The 19537-nt window shown below is 37.7% G+C and overlaps 1 protein-coding gene across 1 annotated transcript in view; it reads right to left on the minus strand.

The window, feature by feature from the left end:
• The window catches only part of RAPGEF4 (Rap guanine nucleotide exchange factor 4), a 205741-nt gene that overhangs the window by 152902 nt on the left and 33302 nt on the right, over positions 1 to 19537 (minus strand). Inside the window, exon 4 of the mRNA XM_067549231.1 lies at positions 16476 to 16622. Coding sequence (XP_067405332.1) covers positions 16476 to 16622 — 147 coding nt within the window. The remainder of the gene's footprint in view (positions 1 to 16475; positions 16623 to 19537) is intronic.

Consider the following 19537-nt stretch of genomic DNA (forward strand, 5'->3'; position numbering starts at 1 on the left):
CGGCGACAAATAGAAGTGAGTTCAGGGTACATCAACAAAAATTATCCAGATCTGGAGGAACGGGCTTTTCAGGAAAATTAAGGAACATCTGTAAAATTTGGTGAGAAATGACAAAATGGAGAGGATAATAGCATACAAATATTTGAATGCTGTAAATAATGACAACAGAAAGGAACCATAAGGTGATATAAATAAGCAGAATAGGATGAAATTTTAAAAGAAAATTTAGGCTGAAATCAGAATAAATTTCTTAATGTGAAATGCAATTGACTGCGGTATATTCTCCCAAGTGCAGCTCCCAGCACCTATGATATTTAAAATTAGACTAGACAAAAATACTAGAAAGTACACTATATAAGAAACAATCCCCCTCTGGTAGGGAGATGGAGAACATGATCTAATAGACCTTTTTCATTTCCATTTCTCTCTTCTGTGCTATGATCCTCTTTGGTCTGAAATAATTAAAAGTCTGATTCAACAAAAATTTATTCTAATTCTAAAAGAAGGGATGATTCCAAATCAAGTCCTGAAGGCTGAGAGGGAAGAAACATGCCATTTTATTTAACCAATTCAAGGGCTCTCTTTCCGCATGTTGTTTTCTTCTGTATTTAGCCCTGCATAAACAAATGGCTACGTTCATTGAAGGTTCCCCCCGCCCCCGCAGACCTTTCTAAACTATCAGGTATTGATTGCTACTGGAGATAGGACACAGGATTAGATAAAGTCTTGGAATGATATGGTATAGCAAACACTATGGACCAAATTCTACCCTCTGTTACATCACCAGTCACTATGAAATCAATGGGATTGCATGGATGTAAGTGAAGACAGAATGTAACCCTATGCTTCTATTGGAAGTACAGTTTTTAGGATGATGTAATTTGCTAGAAACCAGCCAGCTCAGACCAAAGAGCCTCGGAATACATAATCTTCGCTGCTGCTCCTTAACTTGCCACTCAGAGGAACTGACAATACAAAAATTCTGCTCCACTTCTCCTGATTGAGTAGTCTGTGATTAATGCCAAGTGCAAAAGAAGAGCACTGATGTGGCAGTAAAAATGACGAGACACAGGTCCACGATGCAGGAGATTCAAGTCCTTGTAACCCAGCAGAATCTTTACAATCAAACTAGAAGTTAAGATAACCAGCATTTCCTTCTGAATGATATACAGAACTTCCATATATATTTCCATTTATTTTCCTCATGCTGAGCAGTCTTGATTTGGGGGAGTGTCACATACTTAGTTTCCTATTACAGCAAATCATTCTTATACAAAAAAAGCTATTCAAATGTGATCACTTAAATGGAATATATTTAATATAAAGACAGTATCCATGACTACTTTATCAGTTTTCAAAACAGGATTGCTTTTTCTTTTTACAGTAAAAGCTTTTTTATTTTAGACTATGATTTAAACTACATTTGTGCAATGTGGCAATAACTTTCCATCAGTATTCTGTGGCCTCACGCATCCTTTTAATAAATTAAACACTGCAGAACTTAAATCAAAATACCTGAATTTTGCAAGATTGTGTGTTCATTTTATTCATCTTAGCTAAATCTGGACATTTATCACCTCATTATAGAGATCATTTAAGTAATGGAATTTTGGCTACATTTTTAAGCAAAAAACAAAAAAGCACTATGCAATCATTCTAGCTAGAAGGTTTTATACAAAACAATATAGATACTAAAATGGATAAATGAAACCTCATTATGATATGAAATCCATTTTTCAGAGTTGCAATCAATCTTTCACAACAGAAATTCATAACTAGAACCCTGCAAAAACATGGGACAAATTCTGCCTTTGGATACATGAGCAGCAACCATTGGGCTAAACCCACCACTGACGGAAGCAAACATAATTCCACTTGATCCATTGGCCTCAACCAGAAGCTGTTCATATGAAACTGAGAGCAGAATTTAAGAACTTAAATTTTGGTATAAAAGCCCCATGCTATGTAGTGATGCTGGCTGGGCCTCTGCTCCTTAATGCAGACCTAGCTCTAGTGGTTACAAAGCTCAATGGACATCAGCCTAATCCCCACAGTAAAATCGCTATTTTCCAAGTAAACTATGGGTAAAAGTTAGTCCATCAAAAACTTTCCAAAATAAACTCAGCAGAGTGATCTCTTTCATTTCTTATGATTGGGGAAAAAAGGAAAGCTTTTCTGTACCTGCAGAAAACTAGAAGATTTCCTGGATTAAAGCAAGGGAATTCTCTGACTTCTGCATTGAAAGTGAAATGCCAAGAAGTGAGATCATATAAAAATTACAAAAACATGTAACAGGCTATTTACAGCAGCTGAGAATCTGGTTTATATAGATATTGCTTTCTTAAAAGGCTCCACTGACCTCTAAACATGTGTTTCCCTTACATAAAGAGCTACAGTCATAACTAACACTTTAAGGGCCAGATTAAGTCCCAATATAACTGAGATCAACGTTATGCCAAATATGAATTTGGCCCTTAAAATGTTAATGGAATTTTATGCACACCATGGATGCTGAAAGAAAGATGTAAATTTTTATCCAGACAACAGAGAGAATCTTTATGCAAGATATTTTTTTTACTCTAAAACAAGGTAGAAATGTACCACACAGGTTGGATGCAGAGAAGAATAGTCAACATATATATAGCAACACATGTGTATATAGTACTTGGTGGATATATGCAATCACTGCTCCAGAGACAATTGACAATGTAAGCATCTAACCTTGAGTGATGTTGAGCCTGTCACTCCTACTGACTTCAAATGGGCACAAACTGGGCAACAGGAGCACTTTCCCTGGGGAACAGTTTCTGTTGGTCTACTGTCCACTGCACAATACACCAGTCAGCACAGCTCCCAGTATTACAAGTAGCAGATCACTTTCCCCATGGAACCATATGGGCTCTGGTCTGCTCCAGGGCAGCACATCTATGCACTACATCATACTCAAGACAGATTATCTCACAATCCTGTCCAATGACATTGCCCAATTAGTGAACTCCAGCAACACAGTAGACGGAGCACTGGACTGGGCTTCAAGAGAAGAGGTTCTATTCCCGGTGTGGCCACTGGCCTGCTAAGCAATCCTGGGAAAGTCACTTCCACTCTCTGTGCCTCAGTCTCCCCATGTGTAAAAACAGGAATATTGATATTGACCTCCTTTGTAAAGTGCTTTGAGATCTATTGATTAAAAGTGCTATATAAAAAGTAGGTGTTATTGTTATATATGGCATCTGGGTCAACAAGTACAAATCATGTAACATTATGATTGCTCTGCTAGATGCCTGAGAGATTTCCAACATATCCTGCAGGTCTCAATTGTACAGAAATTAGATATGATTTGAGAACACAAAGTTGTCAACTATTCAGTCAAAATACAAATACTTAAGGCCTGACTGGTACCATCTGTCGCTTCCTGAGGTTTTATTATATTATTCATCAGAAAGGCACAGAGGCAGGAAACCCTTCATTCTGTTGAGGAAAAACAAAGAACTCTATGCCTCAGTGTAAGGTATTTATTTATTTATTAAAATCATTCTTCATGAGACAACTCCCAGTACAAAATGAATATAATCACCTCTGAGAGAAATATCCTGCTAAGAGTTTCAATGTGAGTTTCTACCATCATCTCAATATATAATCTTTTAAACAATCATAGCACAGGCACTAACTACTCTGAAAAAATAACACACTGATATACATCTGAAATATATTTTAGAACTGGGTCATATTAATGTAAAGAAAGTGGAACTGTTATTCATTCAGATTGCCAACATTTACTGGTAAACTTTAGTGTTATTTATAGAACAGAATTTGATTTTATATCATCGCTTTTGTGCCATACTTGAAGTAGCCCTAAGCACTTTGCACAGTGCACAGTAATACAGCAACTCAAAGGTAAATGCTCCAGACACCCTATGCTCAGAAATAGCGTAAAATGTGATTCTACTCTGAAAAGGCACTCTGTAAAATGGTGTGCTCTAAATAATCATATCTGCTGCTTCTGTGTATTCACAGTCATATCTGCTTACTTAAGTGACTAAGCTTTTGCTACTTTGTGCTCCCACAGCCAACCCAGCTAAGAGAGAGCAAGGGATTGTCTAAACTGGGGGGGCAGTGTGAATCCTGGGAAAATGAAGGGACTTGCTCAGCCCTCGGGACTGTACTGCCCTGCATCCATTTACTGGCTCCGAGGAACATTTCCAGCAGCCAGGGCTTGCCAGAGAGCTCAGGGCATGCTCCTGCACCACTGAAGTCAATGAGAATTATGGCATTGACTTCAGCACGATCAGAGCTGCAAGGGCAGTGTAGAGCTTGGCAAGATAAAAATGACAAAAACAAAATTAAAAATGAGACTCATACATCTGGGGAGGAGAAGTGAACCAGTAAAAATGGTTATGTCCAGGAAATGCAGGCGGAAAGGACACAGGCCTTTGAGCGCGCACACACGCACGAAGGAAGGAAGGAAGGGTACTGACAGATAGAAAGAGAACAAGAAAGAGAGCCTATACGGAGCAGTAGTCCTTCTTTAGTTGTATTGAGAGTTTATAGCATTACTTCCAGAGATAATTAAACAAAAAAGCATAGGTCAGCCAAAAGAGTTCCCCAAAACTAAATTATTTAAGAAAAATACAATTCTTGGCAGTGTCATAAGAGTATTTAGTTTCTTTATGCATATGAATGTGTACAGCGTAGAAAAATAAGTGACTGGTTCTGGGGGCAACAGAAGCAAGATAGCCAAAGGCTAAGAGTTCATTTTTACTTGAGGACAATGTCCATTGTTTATTATTTCCCAATGCTCTAAGAGATTGAGTCTACAGTGTGAAATCACTTGACAAATGAGTGGCACCTTCTGATACTGGTGCTCTAGCTTTTGCTGGTGGGATGAAGAGCTGGAGCTGTTTTTCATCCTGCAAATTCTAACAGCTGGCTCCAGGCTTTGCAAAGCTACATATCACATGTCCAATGAGGACTATTTCCTTTTATGCTTATGTATTGCCTTCTGTGAGTCAGAAAGAGAGCAAGAACAAGCTATATCATCATTTAACATGCATATATTATATATTGTTACACTTAACATACATATTATATTAATCATACATGTGTGCACACAGTACATACAGATGAAATACAAATGGTTACATAGAATAGCAAAGGTATATATATTAAAGGAAGACTGTACACCAGGCTAATCCCAGACCCAATAAATCATATAAAAATGGATTTTGCCTACTTCTCAACAAAATATTGTTAGCAGAACGCTGTAGTGGAGACTCATCATGTGAACTTTATTGTTTTTAAACATATTAAAATATTATATGAAAGATTAACTCATTTAAATTAGATTACACAACCCAATAGTAATAATTATAGTTATGTAATGTTATGTTACCTAAATTAGTTGATCTAGAGTTTATATTTTATATTTAATATTATGTATCTATTTAAACTGTATGTGGAAAAGGCATAATTAGGTTGACTGATGTATTTGATAAAGGAATATCAATATATTTTTCAATGATAAAACAAAGCATATGATATTCCACTTGGTTATTTCTGCCAATTTGCGTTACTCAAATAATCTTGTTTGTGTTACTAATATTGTAATAATATTGTGTTACTCAAATAATATTGTTTCCCCAAACTTAATACAGTTTGGGGAAATAATTGAATGAGTCTCGGCTATATTTGGAAAGTGGCGTGATTAATACTCCAAAATGATATTTTTGATTGGTAGTCACAAGGGATATTTTCAAAGGTCAACAAGGAGCTGGAATGCTAAATTAAATCCAGATTACTCAGGGGAAGACTGAAGGTTTATATATAAGTGGTCTGAATTTATATCAATAAATACTAAATGTAGCATGGCAATTTTAAACTCCGATTACATAATCACCCTGAAACAAATGAGTATGATATATAACTCTGGTTCAAACCAAGGTAATGAATGTCCAGAGCTTGGGGATTTTATCTATGTAGTTTGGAAATGTATAAAGACAGTAATGTTTTGGTTAGAAGTTATCCCATATAAATGAGATTTTCTGGATGGGTTTGGTTTATTTAATCCCAATATTTGCATTTTAAATAATATAGAAGTTGTTACATGAAGCAGACCTCAAAGAAAATATATGGGAGTAATATTATGAGTACTGTACATAAATGAGACCTTGGATAACAGAATCTGAATCTTAAATACCAGAATGGATTGAGAATATAAATTCATGTATCCGGAGAGACCATATAATCAATTTAGCATCATAAAAAGACAAAAATATATTAGATATTTACATGGATAACACTCAAGTCATGGCATAAGCAACCACTAACAGCCAGTAATTCAGAAGAAACGTCCTTTTCAGCAGGTTATTCCATAATTCCCCAGTACAGAATATAAGAGGGCATGGTGGACTTTAAAGCAAGGTACAAAACCAGCAGGTCCCTGTTCTTAGTTCAGGGGAATTCTGGGACTTGTAGTTCCAAGGGCTAATGGGAGTTAAAGGCACAGCAAGGAATGTTAAAAAATTTGCTTCTTTTATCCCATGGCTTGCCTTCCCAGCATTTCTTGCTTGTGCTTCTATCTCCCATCAGCCCTGGAACCTGCAAGTCTCAGAATTTCCTTCTTGTTTCGGTTGAACCAGAGACAGAGTAGTGTAAGGTATAAGGCCTTTCTTACACAAGGATTCTTGAACCTTTTTCTGAAGCATCTTGTACTTGGCATGATTGGAGACAGAATACTAGAATATGGCCCACTGCATGGATCCTTTATAGCAATTATCTTCCTAGGACATTTAAGAAGAGATTTGCTTTTAATTTTGATACAATTTCATTTAAAAGCATTGCATTGCTCTGGTACATATGGCATTTGTATGATTTGTAAGGCTTTAATTTGATTTACCTGAGCATATCTATTACTTTTAATGTATACATATGCCTATACCTCTCTGGCTTACATGGAGCCCCTGAACAACTGGCCCTCAAATCTACTTGAGTGGTCCCAGCCCAACCCTCTCATTTCCTGTCACCTAGGTAAAAGTGTGGAAGCAAACAAAGAAGCGGTGAAAGCTCTAGACTAGAGAATATAAATTAATTAATAGATTATGAGATGGCCAAACTGCAAATCATAAAAGGAAGCAAGAAGTGATAATCTGGCATAAAATCCTGGCCGAACTGAAGTAAATATAACTCCTCCCATTGGTCAGGATTTCAGCCATGGTAGGGGAGAAACCAGCTTCCCGGGAAGGGCAAAGGGTCTCTTGCTTGAACCTAGAAGGGGAGAACTTCTATTTTAAAACTTGGAATACATTCTGAGGAAAGGAAAGGCTTTTAACATGTAAATGTATAATATATTTTTGTCTTTTTATGATGTCTAAATTGATAAGATGGTCTGTTATACCCTAGGCAGGCAAAGAACCTTTTTTTTTTTTTTTTTTTTTTTTTTTTTTTTTAAAGGACCATTTCTTATACCACACACCTAGATTAGATTTAAATAGTTTGTTTACTCAAGCCTCTGGAAAGGGAAAACGGACAATAATTAGGTTTTGTAAGGTATGTTTTATATGTTATTACCAAAAATTTATAAAAACATTTAAAAAAAACTAAGCTACACTTATCAGAAGAGTAAACAGAGTACAATCTGATGTACTATCATTGCTTTTCTGTTTGCTTGCTTGCTCATTAATCTGCAAAAAGATCTTCCACTGTTTATTATCAAGGATCTGTACATTATTAATTTTTTTTAAACTGCCACCTCTGAAGCTGATGGATTAAAAATGTAAATGTTAAAACATGTATATTGATCTAATAAATTATATTATTTCTCTTTTCCATGATAAGCATAAACACCAAGCAAGCAAATAGATATAGTATGCTCTCGAAAGCAATGCCTTTACAGGACACACTTTAATGCCCAGCACTGTAGAGTTATATAAAACAGCAATAGATCTCATTACTAAAAGGAAACCTCTAACTAAGCGATGAATGTATTTTACTTGAGAACCTGGGAGGAACTGAACTGCCTCTGGGGTGGCTAACAGATTAATCTTTTGTGTGAGATGAAAAAGAAAGATTCATTTGAAAAGAAACCAAAAACTGAGATGGCAACATTGACTGAGAGATTAGAAAGTGTCAATGCCCAAAATAACCTCATCCACATATAAGATGAGGCTGAGTAGAACGGATAAACTGCATCAAATCAAAAAGTCCAGAAGTGTAAGCACAGCTTTTGCAGTTGATTACTTTGGTATCCATTCTAAGGCGATGAAAGCCGTTACCAACTACAAATCCAGCTGGAACCAAAGTTTCAGTCACTTTAACACACATTCTGGACAAAATGAATTAAATTTTAATGCAGCGATTTTTCTTGTTTACACATGGTGCTGTATTGTTTGTCACAGAAGCAAACATCTGATAAGAAAAGTGTATGTTTGGCAACAAAGACAGAGAGAGACTATCTTTGTGACTCTTGCAAATCTTGCTTCAGTTGACAGAAAATAATGAATGATGATGATGAAATTATTGATGAAATGATGAAAATAATGAATGAAAGTCCACAACTCTATGCTTCTCAAAATGGGAGTTGTGTTTTTCAGAATACGTTAAATGGAGGAACAACATACAACAGCAGAGATGCCATATTTAAAAATACAAGTTGCTCAGGGCCAAAGTGCTTTTAGTATTAATTTTTAAAAAAAACAGCAAGCTCATTGAGTAAAATGCAACTTTAGCACTACAAATTCCAAGAGAAATAGCAACCTCAAAACATTTGCAGAAATTATCCTTTTAATTGCTTAAGGAGATTCCCAAGATTCTGTGTCTGTCACCTTAAACCAAGAATAACTAAAGTGAAATGGAAACTCTGCTTTGAAACAGAAATAGATCAAAGCGCCTAAGGAACTGTTAGGGTGCAGCAACCAGGCCCACACAGTGCATGGCAAGCTAGGTGGGGTAATTTTACACCCTAGTTTGCCACAAACTAAATGTTTATGTAGACAAGTCCTTAGTGGATTTAAAGCCAGTTGGCCCTTTGTTCTTTCGCATAAATTGTATCTGCATGGCAATATTGGATATCGTACATAAGGACACAGCATATCAATTGAAACAGAGTAGATCACCATTGATTATGAACTTACTTGAACATAATCCCACTAGCTGAAAACTAAAACATCATAGTAAATACTGTAAGCATCTACAAAATCAGTTCAGAATGCTCACCAGTCTTACCCTGAGTGTGCCAGGTTACAACCCCTTTGCCAGCTCCTCCTGAACCTTCTCCTTCGGTTCTGACTGCAATTTCCCCCCACACCTCCTAATTTATACACGCCCCATCCACGGCCCCACGAAGTTGCGAGACCGCCTCATTAATCTCCCCATGGCGGTGGCCATTTATGACAGCAGGAGGAAGATGCGGGATGAGGAGGTGCTCCACAAGTGTAGGGCCTATTTCTGTTCCTCCCTTGGCTCACACATCTGGGCAGAGTTCCTCTGGCCCATATCTGCTGGCTCCCTAGACACCTCTGAGGAACACTGGGCGCTATCCAGGGTTCACTGCTCAGTGTCCCCTTCTGAATCCCTGATTCTGAACCTTTAACCTCACTCCTGTCCCTATTTTTCATTTGTTGTCCACCATATTTATTTGAGCCCTGCGGTTAGTAGTTCCTCCCCTTAGGCTAGGGGGAGGGGCCCTTCAGGTGTGGGCGGTCTTCCGGAACTCAATAGGTACTAATTCCCCGCACTCTGTCATAAGTACAAAGTCAAATGCCTTACAGAAGTCTAAGCATATTAGATTAGCAACGTCAGCTCCAACAGAAAAATTCACCTGGATGACTGCAATGGAAATTCTAGACAGTTGGTGATTTCTTTTCTAAGACATTTAACAACAATTACCAGTAAGGTCCTCACAGAAGAAGGCAGACTTATAACGGGTGTTATAGAATATACAGCAGTTTTGTTACAAGAAGCGATGAATACATCCAAATGAAACTATCAAAGTACGCAGAATATAATTTGCCCACTCTTTCAAAAGTCCCATGTGATCTTTCATGACCACAGTGGCCAATGCTTCAGCTTTACATCTTTATATGTCTGAAAAGCAATATAATGCACCACTGGTTTGCTACAGTCTCAGAAGGACAAAAACTGAGACACTCCAAACCACTTCTGGAAAGCACCTTAGAGATTTTCCCTGGAGGTCTCAAGAATTGACCAGACCTGACCTTAGTTCGTTAATGAGATCTGATGAGATGACAGGTTGATGACTGGAAATAATTAAACATTAACAGATGAGTTTAAAGCCAGAAATAGTGTCAGAGAATAGTGAACCACTTTTCAGGTGAAACAGCTATAAATATATTCACAGCAGTACATGCAACAGGTCTCCATAAAGTTCTCTGAATGCAAACAAAACTATGTCTGATATCTGTAACATACTTCCCGTCAGACATAAAGGAAATGTCCCAACCTCAGAAATAGATGCCTATTTTTCCCCTGACATTATCAAGGATTTTATCAAAGAAAGGTTCCATCTTATGTCTACTCCCTCACTAAAAGTGCCTTAACTTATTTCAAAGCAGTTGAGGAGGACTGAGGAATAAATATTGCTAGACTCTAATACTTAAGCAAAGCCCTTCACTGTGATACACTCTGAATCACTGGTTTTCAACCTTTTGTTCATTTGCAGACACCTAAAAATTTTCAAATGGATGTGCAGATCCCTTTCGAAATCTTCGGCAGTCTGCGGACCTCCAGGAGCTGACCACAAGTTGAAAACCACTGTTCTAAACCCATTATTGCCTGCCTCAGAGCCACAAAAGCTGGGCAAGTATTCAGCATTCCACCTCCCACCAGCACAGCTCCATTACTGCTGTGTTCTTAGACAACTGCCGCTTCTTCTAGTGTAGTCTTCAGTTCATCGACTGGGCTAGAATTTCATTTCATATTCATTTACCTCTGCATCACCAGACAGAGCATCATTTATTAAAATTAAGAACTTAAGTTTGAAAATAAAACTGTATACTAAAGAACACAGAGTAAAAGCATATTGCAAAATAATCAAATCCAGTATAATAGCTCCACTTTGGGACAGGTTCTGCTCTCAGTCATACGTGTGTAAATCTGGTATAATTTCACCGTCTTCATGGGAGTAACTCTGAATTTACAACATTGTAACTAAGAGGAAAATCTGACACAAATTTAAGTTAAATAAGTATTTTGGGGCCTCTCTCTGTTCACGTTGGTGAAACACGTAAAAGAGTAACATACAAGACATGAAAGTGAGATGTTGTTTAAGAAGCTTTTCCCACTTTCTGCCAATTCTGTGTTTACTGTCATATTAGTAATTAGCATGTTCCCTGACTTTTTGAATGTTACTCCAGCAACCACCTTCTGTCTGCCAACCATCACTACATTTCTCGGCATCTCTCACACTAGCTCTGTTTCTTTGCACTAATATCTGATGGTCAAATGTGCATTTCCAAACTGCATAGGACACTAGGTTTCACAAGCTTGTACTTCTCCTTATTTTTCTTTTCCTGTAATGTGTGTTATCTACATTATTACATGGACGAATTCTTCTGCAGTCTGATGAAATGAGTATTTGACAGGCTGCTGGATGCTATGCTCAAAAGGCAAGCTACTATAACCTGATCCCCTGTCCATTTCTCAAATACACCCATAGGAAAGAGATAAATTATTCAGATAGAGTTTCAGCAGTCAATGAAGAGGATGCCATTAATTGGTTACATATAGCTGAGTATTCCATGCACACATATTTTACACTTCTGTGGGTCTCTAAACACTTCATGTGGTTTAAAATAGTGATCATCCCATAAAGCTAAATATTCTTCACTTTATTAATTATATGGTTTTATATCTGTACTGTACTTGCCTAGTGGAAATCAGTAAATTATAGCAAAGATTTCTGCAATTGATTACTGAGCAATAAACTGACAAAATATTATACCATAAATCAACCAAATAATGTAGGTTTATGGATTTGAATCTGATTTTTTTCTTGTATTTTTATTTCAATATTTCATTTCTTATATCTCGTTTACTCTGCCTCTCAAATGAATTGTAAAACATATCAGGCAGGTAATACTCAGTGGTGAAAAGGTGAATTAAAGTGCTGACACTGACTCGAGATTCCCAATATTCCTTACACAAGAAACAGTATTCTGAGAAAGGGTCTACTACAGAGAAAAAAAGAAGGTTCTTATGTACCAAGAGTGTGTGTTCTTCACTTATCAAAAGGAAATCGAAATCCTACCTCTCAGAAATATTGTCTAGTGTACTTAAAACACTTAAATGCAATTTAATAATGACAGTACTGTTTAGATAAATAACTCATTTTCTATGTTTAAGAAGCATGATCAAATGGAAAATATAAATGAATGAAAATTCTTGCACATCCAGAACTATTAGCCTGTTAAGCTCCATACAGAATTCCCACTGACATAAAATTGGTGCCTACATACTAAGATGAAGACTGCATTAGAAATGTCAGACAGACATCATGTATGTGTGCACTGAGGGCAAAGTAATTGCCTTTAATCTGATTATTTGAGAACCTAACCAACCTTTTCAAAAGGTTCACATCTAATACTATGCAACATTCAAGTCATTACACAGTTCAATATTTGTATTTCTTAAATAAATTTTCACCGCATCTAACTTGTAAATTCCTGTGTTTTCACAGAGGATCTATTTTGACCAGCTCATTAAATGGTAACATTAGCACTTTCTCTTGGAAAGCATTTTTTTCAGAAGCTCTGATTTCAATGCAGTGAGGTCCGCTGGAATACCATCGGACGGGCATCAGCAGGACACAAGTTACACTATTATTTATCAGGCTGAAATGTGTGCAATGCTGCTGACAGTGAATAAAAAGAATAAAAGTATTCATTCTGACCTTGTAGAGGCCAGCTCTCTCTCTGTCTCCCAAGTTACTGCATACCAAGTAAAGATCTGCTCTTCATTTAGTCATGATCAAATCTCTCCCATGGCATATATGTTAATGTATGTTATTCCACAGAAGAGGAAACTAGTTGCTTTTACATTACCCAAGAAGCTTGAGCAATTCATCCTCCTAGGAAGGACTTCTAAAAATAAGTCACCTCCCAGCAGATACATTTCCTTCCTGTCTGAGTTTGAGTCAGTTTGTAACTGCATGAAAGGGCAAAGCTTGAGGATAGATAGAGCAGTGAGATACACTGCACAAAAAAAATGTAGTTCTTTCCCTGTCTGTTTAAAAGAATCAGAACTTTGGGGGTGCAGCAAGCCAGAGACCCAATAGGATGTGCATGACCAGAGCTCCTGGTGTAGCCTCTGCTTTTTTATGTTTATTTTTGGGTATGTTTTTCTTGGTCCTTTGCAGTATTCAGGGCTAGGAAGTAGCTCTGTACTAACTTAATAGTGCCATATGAAAAAAGTAAGCTCTTTTGGAGATAGGGAATGTCTTTTAGTATATGTTCATAAAGCCCCATGTAAGTCTATCGTGACTAATCAGTTCTCGCATGAAGAATGTTTTTTACTGTGTTAACACTCCTTGAAAACTAAGTCCAGAGATAAGTCAGTGCACAAAAGCATGATACTGGTGATTCTGGTCTCCTCCTAGTGCAGAGGTCCCCAAACTGTGCAGCATGTCCCCCTCCCCCCCCCCAGGGACATGGGGGAACCATCATGGGACGCGGCAGGGCTTGGGCCAGCCCCCATGGGCGCAGAGAGGAAACGCCACTCAGCCCTGTTCTGCCCCCATCTCTGCTCCAGCCCTGCCCCCTGGCAGCAACCCCAGCCACAGCTCCCGGCTGCAGCCCCGGGCCCCGTTCCTGGCTGTGCCCCATGCCCATACCCCACACTCAGCCCCACGTCCTGCTCCGGGCCGGTCCTGGCTCCCAGCTGCAGCTCAGGTCCCATTCCTAGTTCTGCCCCAGGTTCCCCCGCTGCAACTCCAGACCCTACCCCAGTCCCAGCTCCTGGCCCTGCTCCCAACCCCCAATCACAGCTTTAGCCCTGCTCCTGGCCCCAGTTCCCGATTGAGGCTCCTGGGGGAGGAGAGGGGTGAAGAGGCCTGGACCAGGAAAGGGGAGGCATAACCCCAAAAGTTTGGGAATCACTGTCCTAGAGCTTCTTTGTCAAGCAATAAATGTTCAGCCCGCTGTAGAAATCTCTGGCTAAATTCTATCTTCTCCAATCTGCCGCAGCAGCTGTTGGTGTAAAACTAGAAGTCTCTGAGGATAAGCACACTCTGAGGCTGAGCAGATGTTCATGAACAGGGTGCTGCTTAAACAGAGGTAGTCAGAGAAAAGACTAGACCTTTTTCACTGGTAATGGCTGTCATCAGGACAAGATCATCTGTTTTGACTATTCCCTGAGTATTACAAATGGAGGTCATAAAAGATCCTCTCTGTATTTAAAGGGCAGAAAGAATATTTGAGAAAAATAAGATATTCTCTCTCGAGGAACACAAGCTGCCTTCCATCCTGCACATATCTGGTAGAACTACTGTATTTCCACATATACAAAGTCTATAAAACTCAGGGAGGAAAACAAGAAAAAAAAATCTATACAGAAGTAACAATCTATTATTTTTCAGGTAGGGAGGGTCACATATTTTCACTGAAGTCCTACAGTATTTAAAATAAGAGTCACAGGTTCTATATTAAGCCAAATACACCTGAATTATGTTATCAGGTTGTATGTGTTCTGATATATGAAGCAATAAAGATTAATAATATTGTTTTTTACAACTTTATTATACAGGCATATAACCAATTTACAATTTGATTTAAACAATATACAAAGAAAACTGTATGAAAATAGTTCCGATTCAAAATTGGCACCATAGCCTTACTTTAAAATTCTTCCTGAATTTGTTAAGGAAATTAAACGAACAGCTATATGACATACCTTCTCCCATCCCACCCCTGCAATTCATTTTTAGAATTCACACAGAAAATCCAATGAAAAAGTATTAATGGGAGATTTAGCATTCTTTTCTGAACCTTAAATTGCATGATTCTGATGTCAATGAAAAGTGCTTTTTCATGTTTTGCTTCCAAATTTGACTGGTCATCTTTAGGTTCCAATGTTAACAAGTCATTGAGATGAATGGGGCAGTCTACAGGTCTCAGAGCTAATATTTCAGACTGGTTGCAGACTTGGGAAGTCAACATTGCATCAGTTTATATTTGGTTCATTTTTCAGGATTATACCATGAAAGCAGTGGGGGGGGGAGGGGGGAATTGAAAATTTCAGTTCTGGAGCACTTTTCTGGATCTCATGTTAAATGCCTCAATCACAGTACCTCAGATATGTGTAAATATGCTGATATAATAATAAATAATGTGCTAAACTAATCTTCCCCTCAACTAGAAGAAACTTTCCTGGGAAATATATTTATAGCAATCATATACAGAATTTCTTTTTATTTTAATTTTTATAGTTAATCAGAAGTAAACAAACTTGCATCAAAACAAATAAACAAACCTTGCCAACACTGGCCAATGAAACTGGGCTAGAATGCTACAAGCAGCAACCATTGTTTAAACATAAATATTACAACTTTAGGCCGCAATCTGATACACGCAGGCCCCTAAACTTGTTTAGATTCCAAGTAAATCAACAGGGCTCTACATGGACCCAGAGGTTCATCCATATGGATTAGATTGCATAGAGTGGACTAGATCTAAATGATGCCTTCCAATTGCCAATAATATTTTTTAAATCTTGCAAAAATTCAGACATGAATGATTAAAATCTGCCAAGTAAACATGTGGACACACAAATGACATTTGTTCGGCAGGGACACACAACTAATTAAAAGTAGAAAACAGATTCAAGAACCCTCAACCATACATTCACTAAAGAGGGAAGTTTTGGGGTTGGAAGGCTTTGTAAGTATTCACTATGCCAGATAATACAATTAATTTTTAAATGATCTTTAGTCAGTTGCCAACTCTAAAACTCTCCCATTTGGTTATAAAAACAGGGAGGAATGAGGAACAATATACAAGTGCAATTTGATCAAGATCTGCTATGTGATTCGACTAGCAGGTGTCAAATGTAAGTCTGACAAACTAGAAAATGGAGGGAACAAATAAATGTGTTAATCTGAGTTAGTTTCATTTTTCCAAATAAAAGGAAAGAAGTAAACAACAGCTAAAGTGAAATTTAAAAGAAATATCAGAAAGTTATTTCTTGTTGGAGACTAATGCATTTATGGAATAACCAATTAAGCAAAGTTGGCAAGACAAAAAAACAGGATGGTCTTTGAAGAAATATTTATAAGGATATGTAATCTTGCAGAAAATGAAGTACCAAAAAGGGACAAAGGGATTTCACTCATTCTTCAAAATAATTTTTTTAAACAATTATATTCCTCTGCTAAAACTGAATATGTTAAGACTCAACTATAATGTGATTATACACATACATTTCACTTTTCTTTAACTACATTAATTGTTGAGTAAGTTTTTTAGCTTTACCTCCCAAAGTGCTTTGAAATCCTTCTGCTCAATTCGAAGAAGCTCACTATATTCCCTGGTAACAATAGTAGCATGACGAGCAGTGTTATCCAGAATTGACTCTCCAAAAGCGGTTCCTATTCCCAAGGTACATATTGTCACAGCATCCTTTGAATCAAAAATAAAAGAGGACATGTATTAAATACCTGGCTTTTTAAGGGGTCTGCAGTTTCATATCACCTATCTGCTGATTATGCTATACCTTATGTTCCTAATCAATTTTCTAGTGATAAGCATTTTAACATGGGGGGGGGGGGGACCTGGGTTATTCTAGGGTCACAGGAAGCCTCGATTTGAGAATGTGGTTAGAACTTCTGTTTTCCTTGCACACTAGCTGGATCAGACCTGCCTTGCTGTACAGTAAAGAGCACAGGAGTCGTCACCACCTTTGGAGGAAAGTCATGACCTCTGGTCAGGTATTCCTTTAGGTAGCTGTGATGATGAGCTCCTTTAAAAATGACAGGGGTGATCAAAAGGTAACTAGGAGAGAAAAGGGAATTCTTGTATATAAGCTTCTGCCCTATATAGGTGGCTCTGAGCAGAAGGGATATTTGACTGCAGCTTTTATCTCAACAAAGGCATCTTTCAATAATAATGGATTTATATCCTCTTGTATATATAATATATTGGTTTATCTTTCAAAGTCTGATGGCAGTGCACTCTGCAAGCCAAATCAATTCTTTGCCTTTCGACTTAGACTGCCAGTAAATCTGCCAATGGTTTAGTCCATTAGAAATTGGACTAAAACTGCAAACTCATTTTACACAGATCAGGCATTTTAAGGTAACTCCTAAATCCAGAACAATTTGGAATGAACACAGAACAACAACTATGGTCCCCATCCTGCAGTGAAACCCACTTCAGTGGGTGGGATTCCACATGAGCACAGGGACCCACTCAGATGGGTTGCATTGTTGGGTCAGGGCCTTAGAACTGAAAAGATCCATAGTCCAATCCCCTCTTTCGCCATTGAGTGCCCCGAGACAGTTCTGAAAGAAATGACACATTCCTGCAGCCAAACAAAAGCAGAGTACTAGAAATGAAGACCCTAAAATCAACAAGGTACTTCAAAACACATCTAGATTTCAGCATGTGAGTAGCGCTAACTGAGTTGATGAGACTGTTCACATGCTTAAAGTTGGGCGCATGCTAGTATCTTGCTGAACTTGGGCCTTAATTATTGACTTATTTCTGAGTAATTTAATTTTTATTTTATTTTTTAAACAATAAGAGCATTAAAGAATATTGGATACGATTTGCATAGTGAATTTGACAGCAATAGAAGAGTCTGATTAAAAATGCATATACTGTAGTTAACTAGGGAAGTGTACAAAAAAACAGAAAACATAAGCTCATTTTACTTAGTATAACATTAGTAAGGTGGTTTGATTTCATTTGAAAAAATTAGGATTCTTGAAATGGCTACAAAAATAAAATCAGTTATTTCTAGCAATGTACCTACTATTTGCCCCTGGCAGATAAACCTGGGGAGATGCATGAGCATATTTCAACATCATTCTCTATGCTTAAAATTGCATTGTTTTCCTTTCATGCATCTAATATGTGAAAATAGGCAAATGTTATTAAGACCAAGTTAGTAGCTCTGTAATCGCATTACAAAGACAAATGTCCATAATAGTTCAGTTCCCTGAACCATAGCAAATTGCTTTTGCACAGATATTTCCATATAAAATGATGTTCAGAAAAATAAAATAGGAACGGTGTTGGAAAAGAATTAAGGATCTATCGGTAATAAATTTTCCAAGAAGGCAACTGTGACAAGTCTCAGTTTGGGGAAGAGGGGAGGGAAAGGTGTAGGAGAGAGCACATAGGACTCTATAGCTAGCTGTTACACAGCAATCCCATTATACCTAGAGGCAAGGTTGCTCCCTAGACAAAGCTTTGTATGATGGTCTTTAGAAGTGATGTCCTGTAAGTATCCAATCATTATCAAACAATGAACTCAAATGAGCGTTCAAAGAAATGCCTTTATTGTCTGTACTGATTTTGTTCTCAAGGCCTTTGATAAGCTTAGCTTTATTTATCACAAGGGACCTAATAAATTCACAGTCCATTTTGATCAATTTCATTGCCAGGGGGGTTTAAAATTAATAAATTTCTCATTTTCAGATGTTTATAACTGAAATTTCACAGTGCTGTAACCCTGGTGGCCCCAACCCAAAAAGCGGTCTGGGTGGGGAGGGGGTCGCAAGATTAGGAACATAATAATGGTCATATTGGGTCAGACCAATGGACCATCTAGTCCAGTATCCTGTCTTATGACAGTGGCCAATGCCAGGTGCTTCAGAGGGAATGAACAGAACAGGTAATCATCAAGTGATCCATCCCATTGCCCATTCCCAGCTTCTGGCAAACAGCAATCCTTGCCCTCTGACTAACAGCCATTGATGAACCTATCCTCCATGAACTAATCTAGATTTTTTTTTAAACACTGTTATGGTCTTGGCCTTCATAACATCCTCTGGCAAGGAGTTCCACAGGTTGATTATGCATTGCGTGAAGAAATATTTCTTTTTGTTCGTTTTAAACCTCCTGTCTATTAATTTTATTTTGAGACCCCTAGTTCTTGTATTGTAAAAACGAGTAAATAACACTTCCTTATTTACTTTCTTCACACCATCATGATTTTATAAACCTCTATCATATCTCCCCCTTAGTCCTCTCTTTTCCAAGCTGGAAAGTCCCAAACTTTATAATCTTTCCTTATACAGAAGCTTTTCCATACCCCTAATCATTTTTGTTGTCCTTCTCTATATCTTTTTCAATTCCAATATATCTTTTTTCAGATGGGGCAACCGGATCTGCATGCAGTATTCAAGATGTGGGCGTACCATGGATTTATAAAGAGGTAATATGATATTTTCTGTCTTGTTATCTATCCCTTTCCTAATGATTCCTAACATTCTGTTAGCTTTTTTGACTGCCTGCTGCACATTGAGTGAATGTTTTCAGAGAACTATCCACAATGACTCCAAGATCTCTTTCTTGAATGGTAACAGCTA

This window comes from Emydura macquarii, unplaced genomic scaffold (genome assembly GCF_026122565.2).
Source record: "Emydura macquarii macquarii isolate MOO-44397 ecotype Brisbane River unplaced genomic scaffold, CSIRO-AGI_Emac_v2 contig_1253, whole genome shotgun sequence".
NCBI classification, from domain to species: domain Eukaryota; kingdom Metazoa; phylum Chordata; order Testudines; family Chelidae; genus Emydura; species Emydura macquarii.